Here is a 17,942-nt window from a genome sequence, read left to right on the forward strand (position 1 = left end):
TGCAAGTTTATCAACCTCCTCATTCCCTTTCATTCCAACATGTGCAGGTACCCAAAGAAACTGATTTTTAAATCCTTTGCATTTAACTTATGCAAAACCATACAAATTTTATGAATTATATAATTTCTTAGAGATTTCCCAGATTTCATGCTTTCTAAAGCTGAATAACTATCAGATATTATCACTGAGTTATTTAACTCATTTCCCTCTACCCATCTGAATTTATGTCATTAATGACTCACCCTCATGTTGTTCCATCCCGTAAGACCTTCGTTCATCTTCGGAACACAGTTTAAGATATTTTAGATTTAATCCGAGAGCTTTCTGTCCCTCCACTGAAAATGTATGTACGGTATACTGTCCATGTCCAGAAAGGTAATAAAAACATAATCAAAGTAGTCCATGTGACATCAAAGGGTCAGTTAGAATTTGTTGAAGCATCGAAAATACATTTTGGTCCAAAAATAACAAAAATTATGACTTTTTTCAGCATTGTCTTCTCTTCCAGGTCTGTTGTGAGCGTGCAGTGTTGCTGCTGACGTACGACGCTGCTGTCGTGTTATCTTTGTTATTGGGCGCACCAGAAAACATGTCAGCAGCGGCGTGAACGCACTCACAACAGACCCGGAAGAGAAGGAAATGCTGAATAAAGTCGTATTTTTTTTTATTTTTGGACCAAAATGTATTTTCGATTCGATTTCGATTCAATCTCTGGCTGTGTCTGGCAGACATGAGGGACACCGACAAGGTCCAGTTCCTCAATGCCCCTGTGTCCCAGACCGGCCTCTTCGGCGACGCGGTTGAGAGCTTTGCCCAGCAGTTCTCGGCCCTCCCAGAAGCAGACTGAGGCGATCCGACACATCCTGCCCCGGCGGGCAGCTGCTGCCTCCACCCGTCCGCCGGCCGCAGCGCCCCAGCCTGCTCGTCGCCGAGGGTGGGCCCCCACGTCCGCCCCCGCGCCGCAGCCACCTCCAGCAAAGCAGCGTCTTGGAGCCGGGCGTGGGAGAGCCGCCCCGCCTGTCCAGGCCCCCGCCAAACCTGGTGGTAAACGCAAGAGCAAGCGGCCCTGAGACAGGCGACCCAGAGATGGAGGGATCTGCTCTTCGGGAGATGTTGAACGCACCACTCCCTCCCCCGGAGGAGGGCCGGGTGGAGAATCTTTTGTTTCGTTTTTTCCCGCCTTTGGCCTCACGGCCGACGGTACCCAAACTCTCGACAAAAGAGCAATTTCCCTTATCTCTGGGTCCCAGGAGGGCACGGAGAGTTGCGGACGGCCAAACACCGGACCTCACTCATCCTCCTCCTTCGCCAGATGGCAGCAGCGGGCGGTTCGAGAGCGTCAACAAAGGCCCTACTCACGCACCCTCTGCCAACCCGTGGAACCAGGTGAGCCCTGCACCCCACACTCGCACCACACTCAGGCCTGTTCACAAGCCGCCCGAGATGGGTCCCTGTGTTCCACCTCGCTGCCCCACTGCAGGTACGGCTGTGGTTCTGCTGGTCCTGCTTGTACGGTTTCTAAGTGCCTGGTCAGCGCTACCCAGCCCGTCTCGCTGGCTCCTGCAGACCATCAGCCTCGGCTATGCGATTCAGTTCGCCCGGCATCCCCCCAAGTTCAGTGGTATCCACTTCACTACAGTGAAAGCGTCCGATGCCCCTGTTCTGCGGGAAGAGATCGCAGTCCTACTGGCGAAGGACACGATAGAGCCGGTCCCTCCAGCCGATATGAGGACGGGGTTTTACAGCCCCTACTTCATTGTACCCAAGAAAGGCGTTGGGTTACGACCGATCTTGGATCTGCGAGTTTTGAACCGGGCCCTTCATCGGCTACCATTCAAGATGTTAATGCAGAAACACATCTTCGGGTGCGTCCGTCCCCGAGATTGGTTTGCAGCGATCGACCTGAAGGACACGTACTTTCATGTGTCAATCCTTCCGCGCCACAGACCTTTTCTGCGGTTTGCGTTCGAAGGGCGGGCATATCAGTACAAGGTCCTGCCCTTCGGGCTGTCCCTGTTTCCCTGTGTCTTCACGAAACTCTCGGAGGCTGCTCTTGTTCCTCTCAGAGAGCAGGGTGTTCGTATTCTCAACTATCTAGACAATTGGCTGATACTAGCACAATCTCGGGATCAGTTGTGTGAGCACAGGGATCTGGTGCTCCGGCACCTCAGCCTGTTGGGCCTTCAGGTCAACTGGGAAAAGAGCTTGCCAACTCTGCCAACGCAGAGGATCTCTTTTCTTGGTATGGAGTTGGATTCAGTCGAACAGACAGCACGCCTCACAGAGGAACGTGCGCAGTCGGTGGTAGCCTGCTTGAATACATTCAAGAGCAGGACAGCGGTCCCACTGAAACTTTTTCAGAGGCTCCTGGGGCATATGGTGACCGCAGCGGCACTTAAACCGCTCGGCCTGTTACATATGAGACCGCTCCAGCACTGGCTTTATGGCCGAGTCCCGAGGTGGGCGTGGAAGCGCGGCACTCACCGGGTCCAAGTTACACCGGCCTGTCGCCAAACCTTCACCCTGTGGTCAGATCTTGCGTTCTTTCAGGCAGGGGTGCCCCTAGAGCAGATCTCCAGGCATGCTGTGGTTTACACGGATACCTCCACCACCGGCTGGGGGGCCACGTACAACGGGCATGCAGTCTCAGGGGCTTGGACAGGCCCGCAGCTGCAGTGGCACATCAATTGCCTAGAGTTGTTAGCAGTGCACCTTGCCTTGAACCGTCTTAAAGGTCACTTACGAGGCAAGCATGTGCTGGTCCGAACGGACAACACTGTGACCGTTGCGTACATCAACCGACAAGGTGGTCTATGCTCCCGTTGCATGTCGCAACTCACCCGCCACCTCCTCTTTTGAAGTTGGAAGGTTCTGAGGTCACTTCGTGCCGTTCACATTCCGGGTCTGCTCAACCGTACAGCCGACGAGCTGTCTCGAGCAAGGCTCCCGGGAGAATGGCGACTCCATCCCCTGACAGTCCAGCTGATTTGGAGACGGTTCGGAGCCGCTCAGGTAGACCTGTTTGCTTCTCCAGAGACTGCTCACTGGCAGTTGTTCTACTCCCTGACCGAGGGAACTCTCGGCATGGACGCACTGGCACACAGCTGCCCGCGGGGCCTACGCAAGTATGCATTTCCCCCAGTGAGCCTTCTTGCACAGACACTGTGCAAAGTCCGGGAGGACGAGGAGCAAGTCTTGCTAGTGGCGCCGTATTGTCCCACGCGGACCTGGTTCCCCGAACTAGTGCTCCTCGCGACAGCCCCTCCTTGGCCGATTCCTCTGAGGAAGGATCTAGTGACTCAGAGACGGGGCACCATTTGGCACCCGCGTCCAGACCTTTGGAAACTCCATGTCTGGTCCCTGGACGGGACGCGGAGGTTCTAGGTGACCTGCCCCAGGAGGTAGTGAACACCATCACTTCGGCAAGAGCACCGTCTACGAGACACACTTACGCCTTGAAGTGGAACCTGTTCGTCGAGTGGTGTTCTTCTCGCCAAGAAGACCCCCAAAGATGCCCAATTGTGGTTGTGTTTTCCTTTCTGCAGCAAGGGCTGGAGCGAAGGCTGTCTCCCTCCACCCTCAAAGTCCAGGTTGCCGCTATTGCTGCGTACCATGACCCCGTGAATGGGAAGTCTTTAGGTAAGCATGACCTCGTCATCAGGTTCCTTAGAGGGGCCAGGAGGTTAAATCCTTCCTGGCCCCCCTCCATACCCTCTTGGGACCTGACTCTGGTGCTGAAATCACCAGAGTATGGGCAGGTGCCAAATTCTGCTGGAAAATGAAATCAGCATCTTCAAAAAGCTGGTCAGCAGAAGGATGCATGAAGTGCTCCAAAATTTCTTGGTAAACGGGTGCAGTTTGGTTTTCAAAAAAACACAATGGACCAACACCAGCAGATGACATTGCACTCCAAATCATCACAGACTGTAGAAACTTAACACTGGACTTCAAGCAACTTGGGCTATGAGCTTATCCACCCTTCCTACAGACTCTAGGACCTTAGTTTCCAAATTAAATACAAAACTTGCTCTCATCTGAAAAGAGAACTTTGGAACACTGGGCAACAGTCCAGTTCTTCTTCTCCTTAGTCCAGGTAATACGCCTCTGACGTTGTCTGTGGTTCATGAGTGGATTAACAAGAGGAATACGACAACTGTAGCCAAATTCCTTGTGTGTGGTGGCTCTTGATGCCTTGACCCCAGCCTCAGTCCATTCCTTGTGAAGTTCACTCAAATTCTTGAATCGATTTTTCTTGACAATCCTCATAAGGCTGCGGTTCTCTCGGTTGGTTGTGCATCTTTTTCTTCCACACTTTTTCCTTCCACTCAACTTTGTTAACATGCTTGGATACAGCACTCTGTGAACAGCCTGCTTCTTTGTCAATGAATGTTTGTGGCTTACCCTCCTTGTGAAGGGTGTCAATGATTGTCTTCTGGACAACTGTCAGATCAGCAATCTTCCCCATGATTGTGTAGCCTAGTGAACCAAACTGAGAGACCATTTTGAAGGCTCAGGAAACCTTTGCAGGTGTTTTGAGTTAATTAGATGATTGGCATGTCACCATATTCTAATTTGTTGGTGGGTTTTTTGTTAAATGTGAGCCAAAATCATCACAATTAACAGAACCAAACCCTTAAACTACTTCAGTCTATGTGCATTCAATCTATGTAATACACGAGTTTCACAATTTGAGTTAAATTACTGAAATAAAATAAAAAAAAAAAACTTTTCCACAACATTCTAATTTATTGAGATGCACCTATATGTGAGTGAGAACAATTGCAGAAACAAATGTCAAATCAACAGTTATACAGTCGTGGCCAAAAGTTTTGAGAATTACATAAATATTAGTTTTCAAAAAGTTTGCTGCTAAACTGCTTTTAGATCTTTGTTTCAGTTGTTTCTGTGATGTACTGAAATATAATTACAAACACTTCATATGTTTCAAAGGCTTTTATCGACAATTACATGACATTTATGCAATGAGTCAGTATTTGCAGTGTTGGCCCTTCTTTTTCAGGACCTCTGCAATTCGACTGGGCATGTTCTCAATCAACTTCTGGGCCAAATCCTGACTGATAGCAATCCATTCTTTCATAATAACTTCTTGGAGTTTGTCAGAATTAGTGGGTTTTTGTTTGTCCACCCGCCTCTTGAGGATTGACCACAATTTCTCAATGGGATTAAGATCTGGGGAGTTTCCACGCCATGGACCCAAAATTTCAACATTCTGGTCCCCGAGCCACTTAGTTATCACTTTTGCCTTATGGCACGGTGCTCCATCGTGCTGGAAAATGCATTGTTCTTCACCAAACTGTTGTTGGATTGTTGGAAGAAGTTGCTGTTGGAGGGTGTTTTGGTACCATTCTTTATTCATGGCTGTGTTTTTGGGCAGAATTGTGAGTGAGCCCACTCCCTTGGATGAGAAGAATCTCAAAGTTCTTTGGTAACGCCACTCAGAGAGTGGCTGGTGTGCATGCTCTCTTTCATGACCATTGGAAATTGGAAAGCATTCCAAACCAGCACCACTGGGTTAAATTCCTTTATACTCCGGTTATAAGTCTATTCAATTCAATTCAATTCAATTCAAATTTATTTGTATAGCGCTTTTTACGATACAAATCATTACAAAGCAACTTTACAGAAAATTAAGTTTCTACATTATTTAGTAGTAGCTTATCAGTGGTGACTGTCAGTTCATGTGCATATAGCAGAAATGTTCAGAAAAATCAATAAAAGGACGTAAACAAACAGACGATTAACACTATTAACAGCAATTATGCAATCAAACTTATAGCAAAATGTGGTAGTTCTGTATGTTGTCTCTGGGTTAGCATCATCTGAGGTCCTCTGAGGGGCTGGCATCATCTCTTCTCAGGTGTTCTGGATCCAGACTGGAGCTTGTGGAAATCCTAGTTACCACGGGATGTAAATCTCGTGGCAAAGCAGAGAAACAAATAGAGACATAATTAGCATAGCTGCTGTTCCAGCCAAGTAAAATTAATTTGTTTCACCCAAGCTAAAGAATAATAATGCACATTTGATCAGATATAACTGCAGTCCAAAATTATGAGATGCATTATTTGAATGCTTGGCCAAAGAGGTGTGTTTTTAATCTAGATTTAAACAGAGAGAGTGTGTCTGAGCCCTGAACATTATCAGGAAGGCTATTCCAGAGTTTGGGAGCCAAATGCGAAAAAGCTCTACCTCCTTTAGTGGACTTTGCTATCCTAGGTACTATCAAAAGTCCAGCGTTTTGTGAGCTTAGGGAGCGTGATGGGTTGTAGCGTGGTAGAAGACTAGTTAGGTATGCAGGAGCTAAGCCATTAAGGGCCTTATAAGTAAGTAATAATATTTTGTAACTGATACGGAACTTAATAGGTAGCCAGTGCAGAGACTGTAGTATTGGGGTAATATGATCATAATTTTTTCTTGACCTGGTAAGGACTCTAGCCGCTGCATTTTGGACTACCTGTAGCTTGTTTATTGAGGATGCAGGACAACCACCTAGCAGTGCATTACAATAGTCCAGTCTAGAGGTCATGAATGCATGAACTAGCTTTTCTGCATCACTTCACAGGTAACATGTTTCGTAGCTTGGCAATGTTTCTAAGATGGAAGAATGCTGTTTTTGTAACATGGGAAATATGATTTTCAAAAGACAAGTTACTGTCTAATATAACACCCAGATTTTTTACAGTAGAGGAAGTAACAGTACATCCGTCTAGTTGCAAATTGTAATCTACGAGATTCTGTGTAATGTTTTCTGGTCCAATAAGTAATATCTCTGTCTTATCTGAATTTAATAGGAGAAAATTATTGGTCATCCAATCTTTTACATTTTTAACTCACTCTGTTAGCTTAGATAATTTAGAAGTTTCACCTGGTCTTGTTGAGATATATAGTTGAGTATCATCAGCATAACAGTGGAAACTAATCCCGTATTTTCTAATGATATTACCAAGGGGCAACATGTATATTGAAAATAGCAGAGGACCTAGGACAGATCCTTGTGGCACTCCATATTTTACTGGTGATAAATGAGATGACTCCCCATTTAGATAAACAAAGTGGTAGCGATCGGACAGGTAGGATCTAAACCATCTTAAAGCCTGCCCTTGGATACCTGTATAGTTTTGTAATCTATCTATGAGTATGTCGTGATCTATGGTGTCAAACGCAGCACTAAGATCAAGTAAAACTAGCAATGAGATGCAGCCTTGGTCTGATGCAAGAAGCAAGTCATTAATTAGGTCTAGTCTATAATTAGGACTAGTCTATAATTAGGAGTCTATACTTTACAGGTTTTCATCTTTGTTTGTTTGTTTATTTTAGGTGACTTGTTTGCAAGATTTCTTTGGTGATGACGACGTTTTCATTGCCTGTGGACCAGAAAAATTTCGCTATGCACAGGATGACTTCTCCCTGGATGAAAATGGTAGGTCATAGCCTTTAATAAATAAATGAAGATTTTTAAATATTGACTATAAAATATATTGAGGTAACACTTTATAATAATTTTCATGAATTAATCATTAACAGATATTATATAATGCTTAAAAGATCATTAGTTATTTCATACATATCTAGAAATATATGATAATTCACAAATGTTTACTAATGTACTTATTAAACATTACTTGTTTAACAGATCGTTATTTAATGTAAATTGAAATGCTTACAAATGTCATTAAACTTTCAAATTTTAGAAAATCTTCAAATTATTTTTCATAGATTGTTTACAATGATTAAAAGCTTTATTAAAACTTATATTATATAATGCGGGATCTTTAGCTAATGACATTACACTTTCAATGATATGCTTATGCACTTTTTAAAAATTTGTAGACTTCTACACTTTACACATCTTAAATCCATATTAATCATTTGTTCATGTTTTTGCAGTACCCAATCTAAAGTAGAAACTATTCATTATTTGCAAATGCTTATAAATGTTTGCTAATCATTAGTACATTTATGAGCAGTCATCTCAATGGCAAAAAGTGTCCCAAATGACCTAAATTCACTGTACTTACACATCAATACAAATAATTTATTAATTATTTATTCATGTTTTTGCATTACTCGATCATTGAAACAATTCATCATCTGTAAATGTTTAAAAATGTTTACTAATATTTTAATGGGTGTTGGACGTTTAGCTGCTGTAACAATGTTTGTGTAAAGGGTGGTTAGTTAAGTTCAGCTAAATGCTTGCTAAAGACATAACACACATTGTAATTTGGATACAAAACATTTTTTATTGCCTCAACACTTAAGGTGATGATCCTGGGCAACATTTTTGAGCAATGTTGCTTGGGCAATTTCCCACTGAGAATGGGTAACAAATTTCTATATAGATACTTTAGATCGGTTGTGGGCCCTGTGTCTCACCTGGTTGCCCATTGACTGCAACATTGCTCAGGAAGTTACCCAGTGTATCCTCACCTTTATATTAGTACACTGCTGTATATCATTAAATAGAATATACCTTAAATCATGCATCAACAGGAAAAACAAATCAATTTTTTAAGAAAATATTTGTTTATTTATTGAAACAATATAATATGAACAGATGAACCGTGTTCCATTATAGTAAACAAACTGACCCCTGTACACTTTTTTTCAATTAATAATTTATTTGTCCTATTAACAAAACAAACCTGTCCCTAATTTTACCTGTATCACACCTCATTAGCAGCAAAAGTGTTTTAACAAAAGCTTTTAATCATTGTATAACCTCTGTTAAAATCCTTTGTAGATCCTTTGCAAGATCATATGAACTGAAAGTTTAATGACATTTGTAGGCATTTTAATTTAGACTAAATAATGATCTGTTAATCGTTAGGTAATGTTTGATTACCTTAAATAAGGTAATAAGTAAACATTTCTAGCTATTTGAATATGTATTAATTAATGCTACATTAAGCATTATCTAATGTTTTTTAATGAATGATAAAAAAAGTTGTTATAAAGTTTTACCAAACAGATGTCTACAGTAGTTGCTAATAATCTTTTTTTCAGTCTGAATTTCAGTTCAGCTTTTTTTTTTTTTTTTTTTTCAGTCATTGATCAGAGATGGTATTGGTTTTTATTGTAATCAATCTGAGACTGAGTGCAGATGAAAATAATCCTTCTATTTTTAGTTCTGCTTGATATCAGTAAAGCCTTCGATACTGCTGGTCACAATTTTTTTCAGCCAGACTGGCTCGTTATGTTTTTAAGGATGGTGTTGTGTTAAAGAACAGACAGACATATTTAAGACCATTTATAACATACAGTATAACAGGAGCCTATAACATTATATACAATGAAGCAGCCGAGTTTAGTTAATTTAGTGTGATATCTGTATATTTTCAGTAACACTCTCAATCTGTATGTGTGTTAGAGACAAAGATAAGTGTCAGACAACTCAGGAGGAATGTGTTTGTGTGTATTTGCAAGAGAGTGAGAAAGACAAATAATATACTGATTTGTGCCTGCAATAGAAACATCACCAATAGATGTTTCTTTAAAACTGTAGGTTTCGAAGCTACAGGATGCATAGTGTCAGGGATACTTCAGCTTCGTCAGACCCAATCACCTCACACACCAGATCACAATCACCGGAATACTAATCATCCACACCTGTCACCATCTCATCAACACATGGTTAAAACATCAGTCACTGCAGTCACACTCTGTCTGGTCTTGAGTTCACTATGCTACTCTTAAACTGACTCTCTTACCTGGACTCGTTCCTGCAACCCACCTGTCTGCGCCCAAGGCATTTTCAGTCAGACCTGCACAGAGGATATTGAATCAGTCACTACGTCTGATATACCCTATCAATTCCATGCTCTCCAGATCCCAATAATAATATTACCTACCTGTCTGTCTCCCTGAGGTCTTCTTCTGTGTTGTGACAGAAGACCAGACCACACAATTCAACATGGAGCCCCACCAACAAAACCCTGTATCACTGGAGGATTTGGTTCAAGCTGTCAGAGCGTCTGTTATATCTGCCTCCAGCAGTCCCATGGCCCAACCCGCTATCTACTCTGGTGAGGCAGAGGACTGTAGTGGCCTCCTGTTGCAATGCTCACTCTACTTTGAGATGCAGCCTCAAGCCTTGCCGAACAATCGTACCAAGATTGCATTCATAATTATTCATCTCGCTGGCCATGCTCTTCGATGTGCCCAGTCCATTTGGGAGGTAAATAGCCCTGCCATCAGCACTCTAACGGCATTCACATCCCATTTCAAAGAGGTGTTTGGTCTTGCAGCCGTGGAGATATATATATTTTTTTTACCTTTATTTATATAGCGCTTTTAACAATATAGATTGTGTCAAAGCAACTGTTCAGCATTAATTAGGAAAATAGTGTGTCAATAATGCAAAAGGACAATTAGTTAACACTTTAAAAGGATTGTTTTAGTCAATAACATTATATCGCGGTAATGAATATGCAAGATATTGTTAACGTGGGCACTTCTAAATACCAAGAATAATTATATATTACTAATTATTCAGAATTTGGGAAGCGTGAGAAGCACATGGGGGAACATGTGAGAGACGCGCTGAATGAAAGCACATTCACTCTCTGACACCAGATGGCGCTAAACTGCAGAAAATGCAGCCTTTACCCTGGAAACCCCATAAATAAAAGCACCTGCTACTTTCTAAACATTTAAATAATATAAAATAATATTTATATATTTCCATAAAATTTTTCCATTTTAATCTGGACTACAACATGCCCTAGATATTGTTTGAAAGTGTTTTGATTCTTTATTGTTCATTAGCACTTTACATTAGGGCTTCATTAGTTAACAAACTGCCAATGAAAAATTCTTCTGAACATTCATTAATCTTAGGTATTCCAATATTTAATAACAAATTGTTAAAATCGAAAGTTGCAACTTTGTTATTTAATGAGCTTACATGAGCTAAGACTTGAAATTTTTTAACAAAGATTAGTAACTTCTGTAGCAAATGTAGCTATTGCTCGTTGTGAATGTTAATGCATTAACTAAGGTTAACTAATGAGGTCTTATTGTAAAGTGATACCTATGGGTGTTTAAAGTTCTTTTGCACTTTAATCGGTGTAAAACTTTTAACTTTTAACAAATATATTATTTGTATTGCTTTATTGTATTTAAATGTTCAGTTATTTTTGTTATAAGAAAAAAGTTATTTAACCTGTTTTACTGTACTATGACCACTTTTTTGAAACTTAATTTCAATACCGTGATAATACCGTATACCGTGACAAAACATTATCAGTTAATCGCAACAGGAAAATTTGATACCGGCATATTCATAGTAAACACTCATTTTTCAGTTAGAGGCAGTTCATCACTGAATTCAGTGATGTCATCATCCAGCTCAGTTCAGTTTAAATAGTATCTGTGCAATCAAGTCAACGATATCGCTGGAAATGAAGTGCCCCCAACTAAGCAAGCCAGAGACGACAGCGGTGAGAAACCAAAACTCCATCGGTGACAGAATGAAAAAAAAAAAAATTTGGTTGGGAGAGGCTAGGCTCTTTTGGGGTGTGTTTTCTTCTGTGGAGAGGAGAAAAGAGGTTTTATTTTAGAGTGTGCAGCAAAGTCACATTATGCAGAGGACTCAACTGATTCCTGTGGTCTTGTTCCGGTGGCCGTAAGGCAGTAAGGTCTTTACTGGGGATCTGTATCTGTGACTCATCTAGTTGTCCTGGTCTCCACTGACTTTCAGGGCTGTAGAGGTCCTCTCTAGGTGCTGATCCACCATCTGGGCTGGATACGTACTGGATCCGGGTGACTCCAGTGACCATCTGATCTGGATACAGACTGGATCTGGTGGCTACAGTGACCTCGGAATAAGAGAGAAACAGACAAATATTAGTGTAGATGCCATTCTTTTAACGATGTAGCAAGTACATCGGGTGTTATGCGAAGTGTTCCTGGTTCTGGTTGACCTAATTAATTCAGCCTAAAAATCCTTTAACGGATTTGAATATTAGAAATGTGTTAGTGTGTTATGTGTAAGCCAGGTTAAACAGATAGGTCTTTAATCTAGATTTAAACTGACAGAGTGTGTCTGCCTCCAGAACAATATTAGGTAGGTTATTCCAAAGTTTGGGCACCAAATAGGAAAAGGATCTGCTGCCCGCAGTGGCAATTTGATAATACCTAGAATATCAAAATCAAGAGTTTTGAGGACGCAACGGACGTGGAGGACTTTATTGTAACAAGAGCACATTCAAATACTGAGGTGCTAAACCATTCAGGGCTTTATAAGTAATAAGTAGGATTTTAAAATCTATACGATGTTTAATAGGTTGCCAGTGCAGTGTTGACAGAACCAGGCTAATATGGTCATACTTCCTCATAAACATGGTCATAAATGCATAAATTAACATCCTGTTCATGATCAGCTCTTCCGCATCAGTCAAGGCTCTGCTTCAGTGAGTGAGTATGCAGTCAAATTCCGCACTCTAGTGGTGACGAGTGGGTGAAATGAGGTGGCTTTACTCACCGCGTTTTGTCAAGGGCTGAACGCCAATATTCGATTACAAATGGTGATTTATGATGACACCGTGGGTCTAGAAAACTACAATCAGAAGGCCATCAAAATCTCTCAACATCTCCATGACTGTAAAAATATCACGCAACTCCCTTTATCGCTCACACCCACCTCACCGCCTCCAGCACTAGAACCGATGCAAGTGGATACATATCATATCACCCATGCGGAGCGTACTCGTAGGATTACCTCAGGACTATGTCTGTATTTTGAAAAGCATGGACATGCTATTGCTCATGCACTATTCGACAAGCACGCCTGGTGGTGAGTACTATCCAGCTTAGTCCCCAGATTGCTACCCAGACTCGTATGAATGTATTATTGATGTCATCTCACGTATCCCTTTCAGCTCAAGCCCTTGTAGACTCTGGCTCTTCTGGAAATTTAATATCCCGGGACACACTCCAACGACTTCAACTGAAACCCTTGAAGAATGCTCAAGTCTTGAATATCCTCACCATCCAAGGAAAACTGCTGGGCTGTGGTCATATCCAATTATGCTCTCCCAACATTACGCTCCGCATTGGGTGTCTTCATAAGGAACACATTTCTTTTCTGGTGCTGGAGGATTCCACCGTGGAGATCATCTTGGGACACCCGTGGTTAGCCCAACATTCTCACATTATTAACTGGACCACTAATGAAGTCCTTCACTGGAGTGAGTACTGTTTCCGGAATTGCATTACTAAGACTTCTCCACTGCCACTTTGTCTTCCCGTCTGTGCCACCTCCATAGAAAGCCCCGAACCCACTGAAACTCACATCATTCCCTCTGAATACCGGGTGTACCAGGATGTGTTCATCAAGTGGGCCACCACGAAATTACCACCTCACTGGCCATGGGACTGTGCCATCGATTTCCTGCTTGGACCTCAGCTCCCCAAAGGTAGAGTTTACCCATTGTTTATCCCAGAGCAAGGAGCTATGGAGGAGTACATCAAGGAGGATCTCCAACAAGGCTTCATCCATCCCTCCACCACACCGGTGGAGTCCAGCTTCTTCTCATTGGCCAAGAAGGACAGAGGTTTGCGACCTTGTAATGATTACAGAACTCTCAGCTTACAAACAGTCAAGTATCCGTATCCCCTTCCGCTGGTGCTGGCTGCCGTGGAGGAACTTCATGGAGCTGGCATCTGCTCCAAACTGGACCTGTGAAGCACCTACAACCTTGATCGTATCTGCCATGGTGACGAGTGGAAGACCGCTTTCATTACGTCCACTGGCCACTATGAATATCTTAAAACCTATGTTCCATCCACTCTCCGCAATACCCTTCTGGACTCACTGCACTCCGCTCCGGGCTCTGGATATACAGGCAGCCAGCAAACCTTTTCGCTCCTCAAAACCCACTACCGGTTGCCCAGTATGGCCAGAGAAGTCGATCGTTCTGTCAAAGGATGCTCAGTCTGTGCCATCACTAAGTCTCCCCATCACCAGCCACAAGGAAAACTGGTACCACTTCCCATACCCCGCCGGCTCTGGTCCCACATTGGAGTCAACTTTGTCACTGACCTCCCTGAGTCCGAATCTCACATCTGCATCCACGTAGTTGCCGACAGATTCTCTAAGGGGTGCAAACTTCTCCCTCTCAGAAAACTACCTACTGCCATGGAAACAGTGATGCAGTTATTCAACCAAGTCTTTCGCAACTTCGGCCTCCCTGAAGACATCTTCTCCAATCGTAGGCCCCAATTCATCTCCAGGGTCTGGCGGGCCTTATTCCAACTCCTCTGAGTATCTGTAAGTCTCACCTCTGGATACCATCCACAATCAAATGGCCAGACTGAGCGAAAGATTCAGGAGATCGAGAGATATCTTCATAGCTACTGTCACAACAATAAGAACTGCTGTAGCCTTTACCTTCCCTGGGCCGAGTACGCGCACAAAACTCCCTCAGGCAACAAACCACCTTCCCTGTTTCCTTGGATGGTAGAACCATCGGAAGTTCCAGCAGTTGATCATTTGTTCCGAGAGAGTGAGAGGGTCTGGGTCTCAGCACATGTCCATCTGCAGCAGGCAGTTCGTTGAAGCGGTTGATAAGTGGTTATTAGTTGGGGAAAGGGTCGGGGGTTCAAAACTTGTGATTAGGTTTGGCTCTCCACACGGGACATTTGCCTCTGACTACCTTGTCGCATTGTTTGCATGTTGTTTTAACAGCATTTCTGAATGTCTCTTTTCACTTTTCAGATCGCTCAATTGTCAAACAAACAAACAAAAGCAAATAAATAAATGTGTGTAGTGTGTAATTTGTGTAGTTTGTATTTCCATGAGGGAAGTGTGGGGTTCAAGTTTTTCAAGGCATTTTTCTCACATCATGGAATTTGTCACTGCAAAAGTTGGTGACTTCTCTACTTTGTATCCTTCAAGAATGCATTTTTCTTCATACTGTTAAAGGCATACATTTACCTATGATTTGTCTCTTTTACTCTTGCTGTAGAGTGTCGAGTGATGAAGACCCCCAAAGGACAGAGGGGCTCTACTAAGAGTCCCGGTCCCGTCCGACGCTGCAAGTCTCCAGCTGATTATAGTGAGCCTTTAATTATGTGATTAATGTCAGCTCAACACACGTTTTCCCCATAATAAAGCTTTACCAATTAGTTTAATTTCACATCACGGCTTAAGCACCACGATTTCTTGCATGGATGATTGACAGGCTTTCTACAATAATGCTCTTTATTTTATTCTATACAGCTTCTCCATGTTATTATATCAGCACTTTTTTTATTTGTTTTAAATTATGCATGATTATGAATTATCTGTTGTTTTATGCTTTTATGAGATTTTTAGAACCATGTCACACATTGATATTTGTTATTCTGTGATAATATCTTAATTGCCCATGTTTGCATGTGTTTTTGTTTCAGCCTATGCAATTAACGTTCTGTGTGCATAAACGGTTAATACTTACAAAATGAATTTAATACATATACTGTATAATATAATGAAGTATGTTTCATACATGCAGATTTTCTCTTTTAAAGGTCAAAGCAACTAGACTGAATGCTTCTAAATATGCAATTTAAGCTATTATGCCAGGGATGAGTAGGTTGTAGAAATATTCCAGTCAAAACATATGTACTTAATATGCACAAAAACAAAAAGGATTGGTCAATCTTCTAAGCAAGACTTAGCTAGGGGACGGTTTATATTCTGAGGATTAGGGCCAAAGGGGTATGTACACAGGCCATGCTTGCAGGATCAGCACAAATAAATAAGAAGCTATATGGCATTTATGGCATCTACACAAAGAAACTCAGGCAAACAGTGTCCCATCAACACCTTCATATGGTCAAATACAGGCATGGCCAGACTTACCATTGGGCTTGAGTGGGCTACAGCCCATGGGCCCCGCCTTGTAGGGGGCCCCGCCTTTGGCCTTTTACATTTGTTTGATTTGTTTGTTATATGCCAGTCAGAATACAGAAATTATTAGCCGCATTTCCAATGTGCATGCAAGATCTAAACAGGCCAACCGGGGCTATAGCTTACAACTATGACCTTCAAAGCCACAATCAAACAGCATAAACTGGTATTTATGATTATTTCACATAGAAGAAGGACACTCGTATTGAATCATGTGTGCACTGATTGGTTTGTTATCACATGGCTACTTTAAACAGCTCCATTAAGCCTTTAGCCCCAAAGAACACACTTTTACAGATAATGATACATTCTCAAATGTTCACACCTCATTTCTTTACAGAGGATGATTCTATAATACTATATTACTGTTCCATTAAATTATGGGATCATCTGAGAGTTTTGTGCGCTCTCTCTCGTCTTACTGCCATTATACACATAGTGGGGAAGAAATGTTATCAAAATGATTTTAAATATAAAATAGCAATTTAATGATTTTCTGTTTTTATAACATAGCTAGCACAAACAAGAGTCCTGTTTTTTTTTTTTTTTTTTTTTTTTTCAAATAACTGCACGATTGCAAATGTACAATAAACAACAACTTACAGAGTAACTTTCAGACACAAAATTCAGTTTTGCTCCATCAGAAAGAAACACAGTAGAACCGCTGCATTTCAGAACAACAGTGTTTTGTTCCTAAGCGTTACACGTACCAGCAAATGATTCAATCAGGCATTTGCAAAGTTAAATGAAACAGCTTTTTAAAGAAATCAGTTGATTCAACTCACTCATTAATAAAGTCACTTGCTGCCACCTACTGGTGGTTGCAGTTTCATATTTTAAAAAGTAGCTCATTTTTGCAATCATTTTTTATTTCTACATTAAAATGTTATATTTAAACTTAACATTTATGCACAATCCATCTATGAATTTTGATGATAGTGATTTCATTTGATTGTTAATAGCCAGCATGTCTTTTTATTCATTTGATTTTATTGATTAAATAAGAACCTGACATAAGAGGACACAGATATGACAATAACTTTTATGATACTAATAAGCCAACATCTCTGTTTATTTCAGAGTTAAAAGTTATTTCAGGGTTTTGATCTCTCAACTGAGAGAACACATCCTGTTTATTATATTATAATGAATATTTAATATAACATTTAAACTTTGGCTATAGCCTAGACATTTTGCATTTTAATTGTTCTATTTATGAACCTCAAAGCATATATTTGTGTATTTTGTGTTACTCCATAATAATGTTCTATTTGATGGCAATTGTAGTGTAGGTATAGGGCCCAAACATAACCTCAAGCCCAGGGGCCCGCACCCCCTTAAGTCCTGCCCTGAGTACAGGTATTACCCTGGCAGAAGTACCTTGACTGCCATCTTGTGGTGGCAGAATCTCACAGCGTTCTAAATCGTTTAAAGTTAAAGTGTTATTTCTGCACACCTAACTTCACCAAACAAAACTGCAAAATAAATACTTTTTTCACATTCATATTTCCTGAATAATTACTGAATATTTGCTAGTCAGAGTAAGTCTAGACTTTAAGTCTAAAAATAAATAAATAAATAAAATAAAATAATAAACTTCACACACCCCTGCAGACAAGATTTGTCATCCACATTGGTTATGTTTTCTGGATGAATAAACTTTACACAAATTTTATTTGTGTACATTTCATAAAATGTTATCAAATTTAAGAATTATTAGGAATACACTACTATATACAGTGTAGATAACTTCAAAACTAAAAGCCAGGCATGGTACTGAAAGCAGAACAGAACAAATTATGATTTCATGAGGTTTTTAATGTAAAGACATTAAGGAAATATTTGTTTCAATTTTATTTTATTGTAAGAATAGCTCATTTGTGCATGCTAACTGTTCTTGCATGGCCTTTGTTCTTTACACTAAAGTGACGTGATATATACATATAGCCAAGTATGGTGATCCATACTCAGAATTGGTGCTCTGCATTTAACCCATCCAAAGTGCACACACACAGCAATGAACACACAC

General features: G+C 41.4%; 1 protein-coding gene across 5 annotated transcripts in view; it reads left to right on the plus strand.

The window, feature by feature from the left end:
- The window catches only part of LOC109061094 (neuronal migration protein doublecortin-like), a 223,535-nt gene that overhangs the window by 191,721 nt on the left and 13,872 nt on the right, over positions 1-17,942 (plus strand). For all 5 annotated transcript variants that reach the window (XM_042778558.1, XM_042778559.1, XM_042778557.1 and 2 more), the window contains 2 exons: positions 7,336-7,438; positions 14,988-15,077. In XM_042778558.1, coding sequence (XP_042634492.1) covers positions 7,336-7,438; positions 14,988-15,077 — 193 coding nt within the window. The remainder of the gene's footprint in view (positions 1-7,335; positions 7,439-14,987; positions 15,078-17,942) is intronic.

The sequence above is a fragment of the Cyprinus carpio genome, chromosome A21 (assembly GCF_018340385.1).
Source record: "Cyprinus carpio isolate SPL01 chromosome A21, ASM1834038v1, whole genome shotgun sequence".
Taxonomy (NCBI): Eukaryota; Metazoa; Chordata; class Actinopteri; order Cypriniformes; family Cyprinidae; genus Cyprinus; species Cyprinus carpio.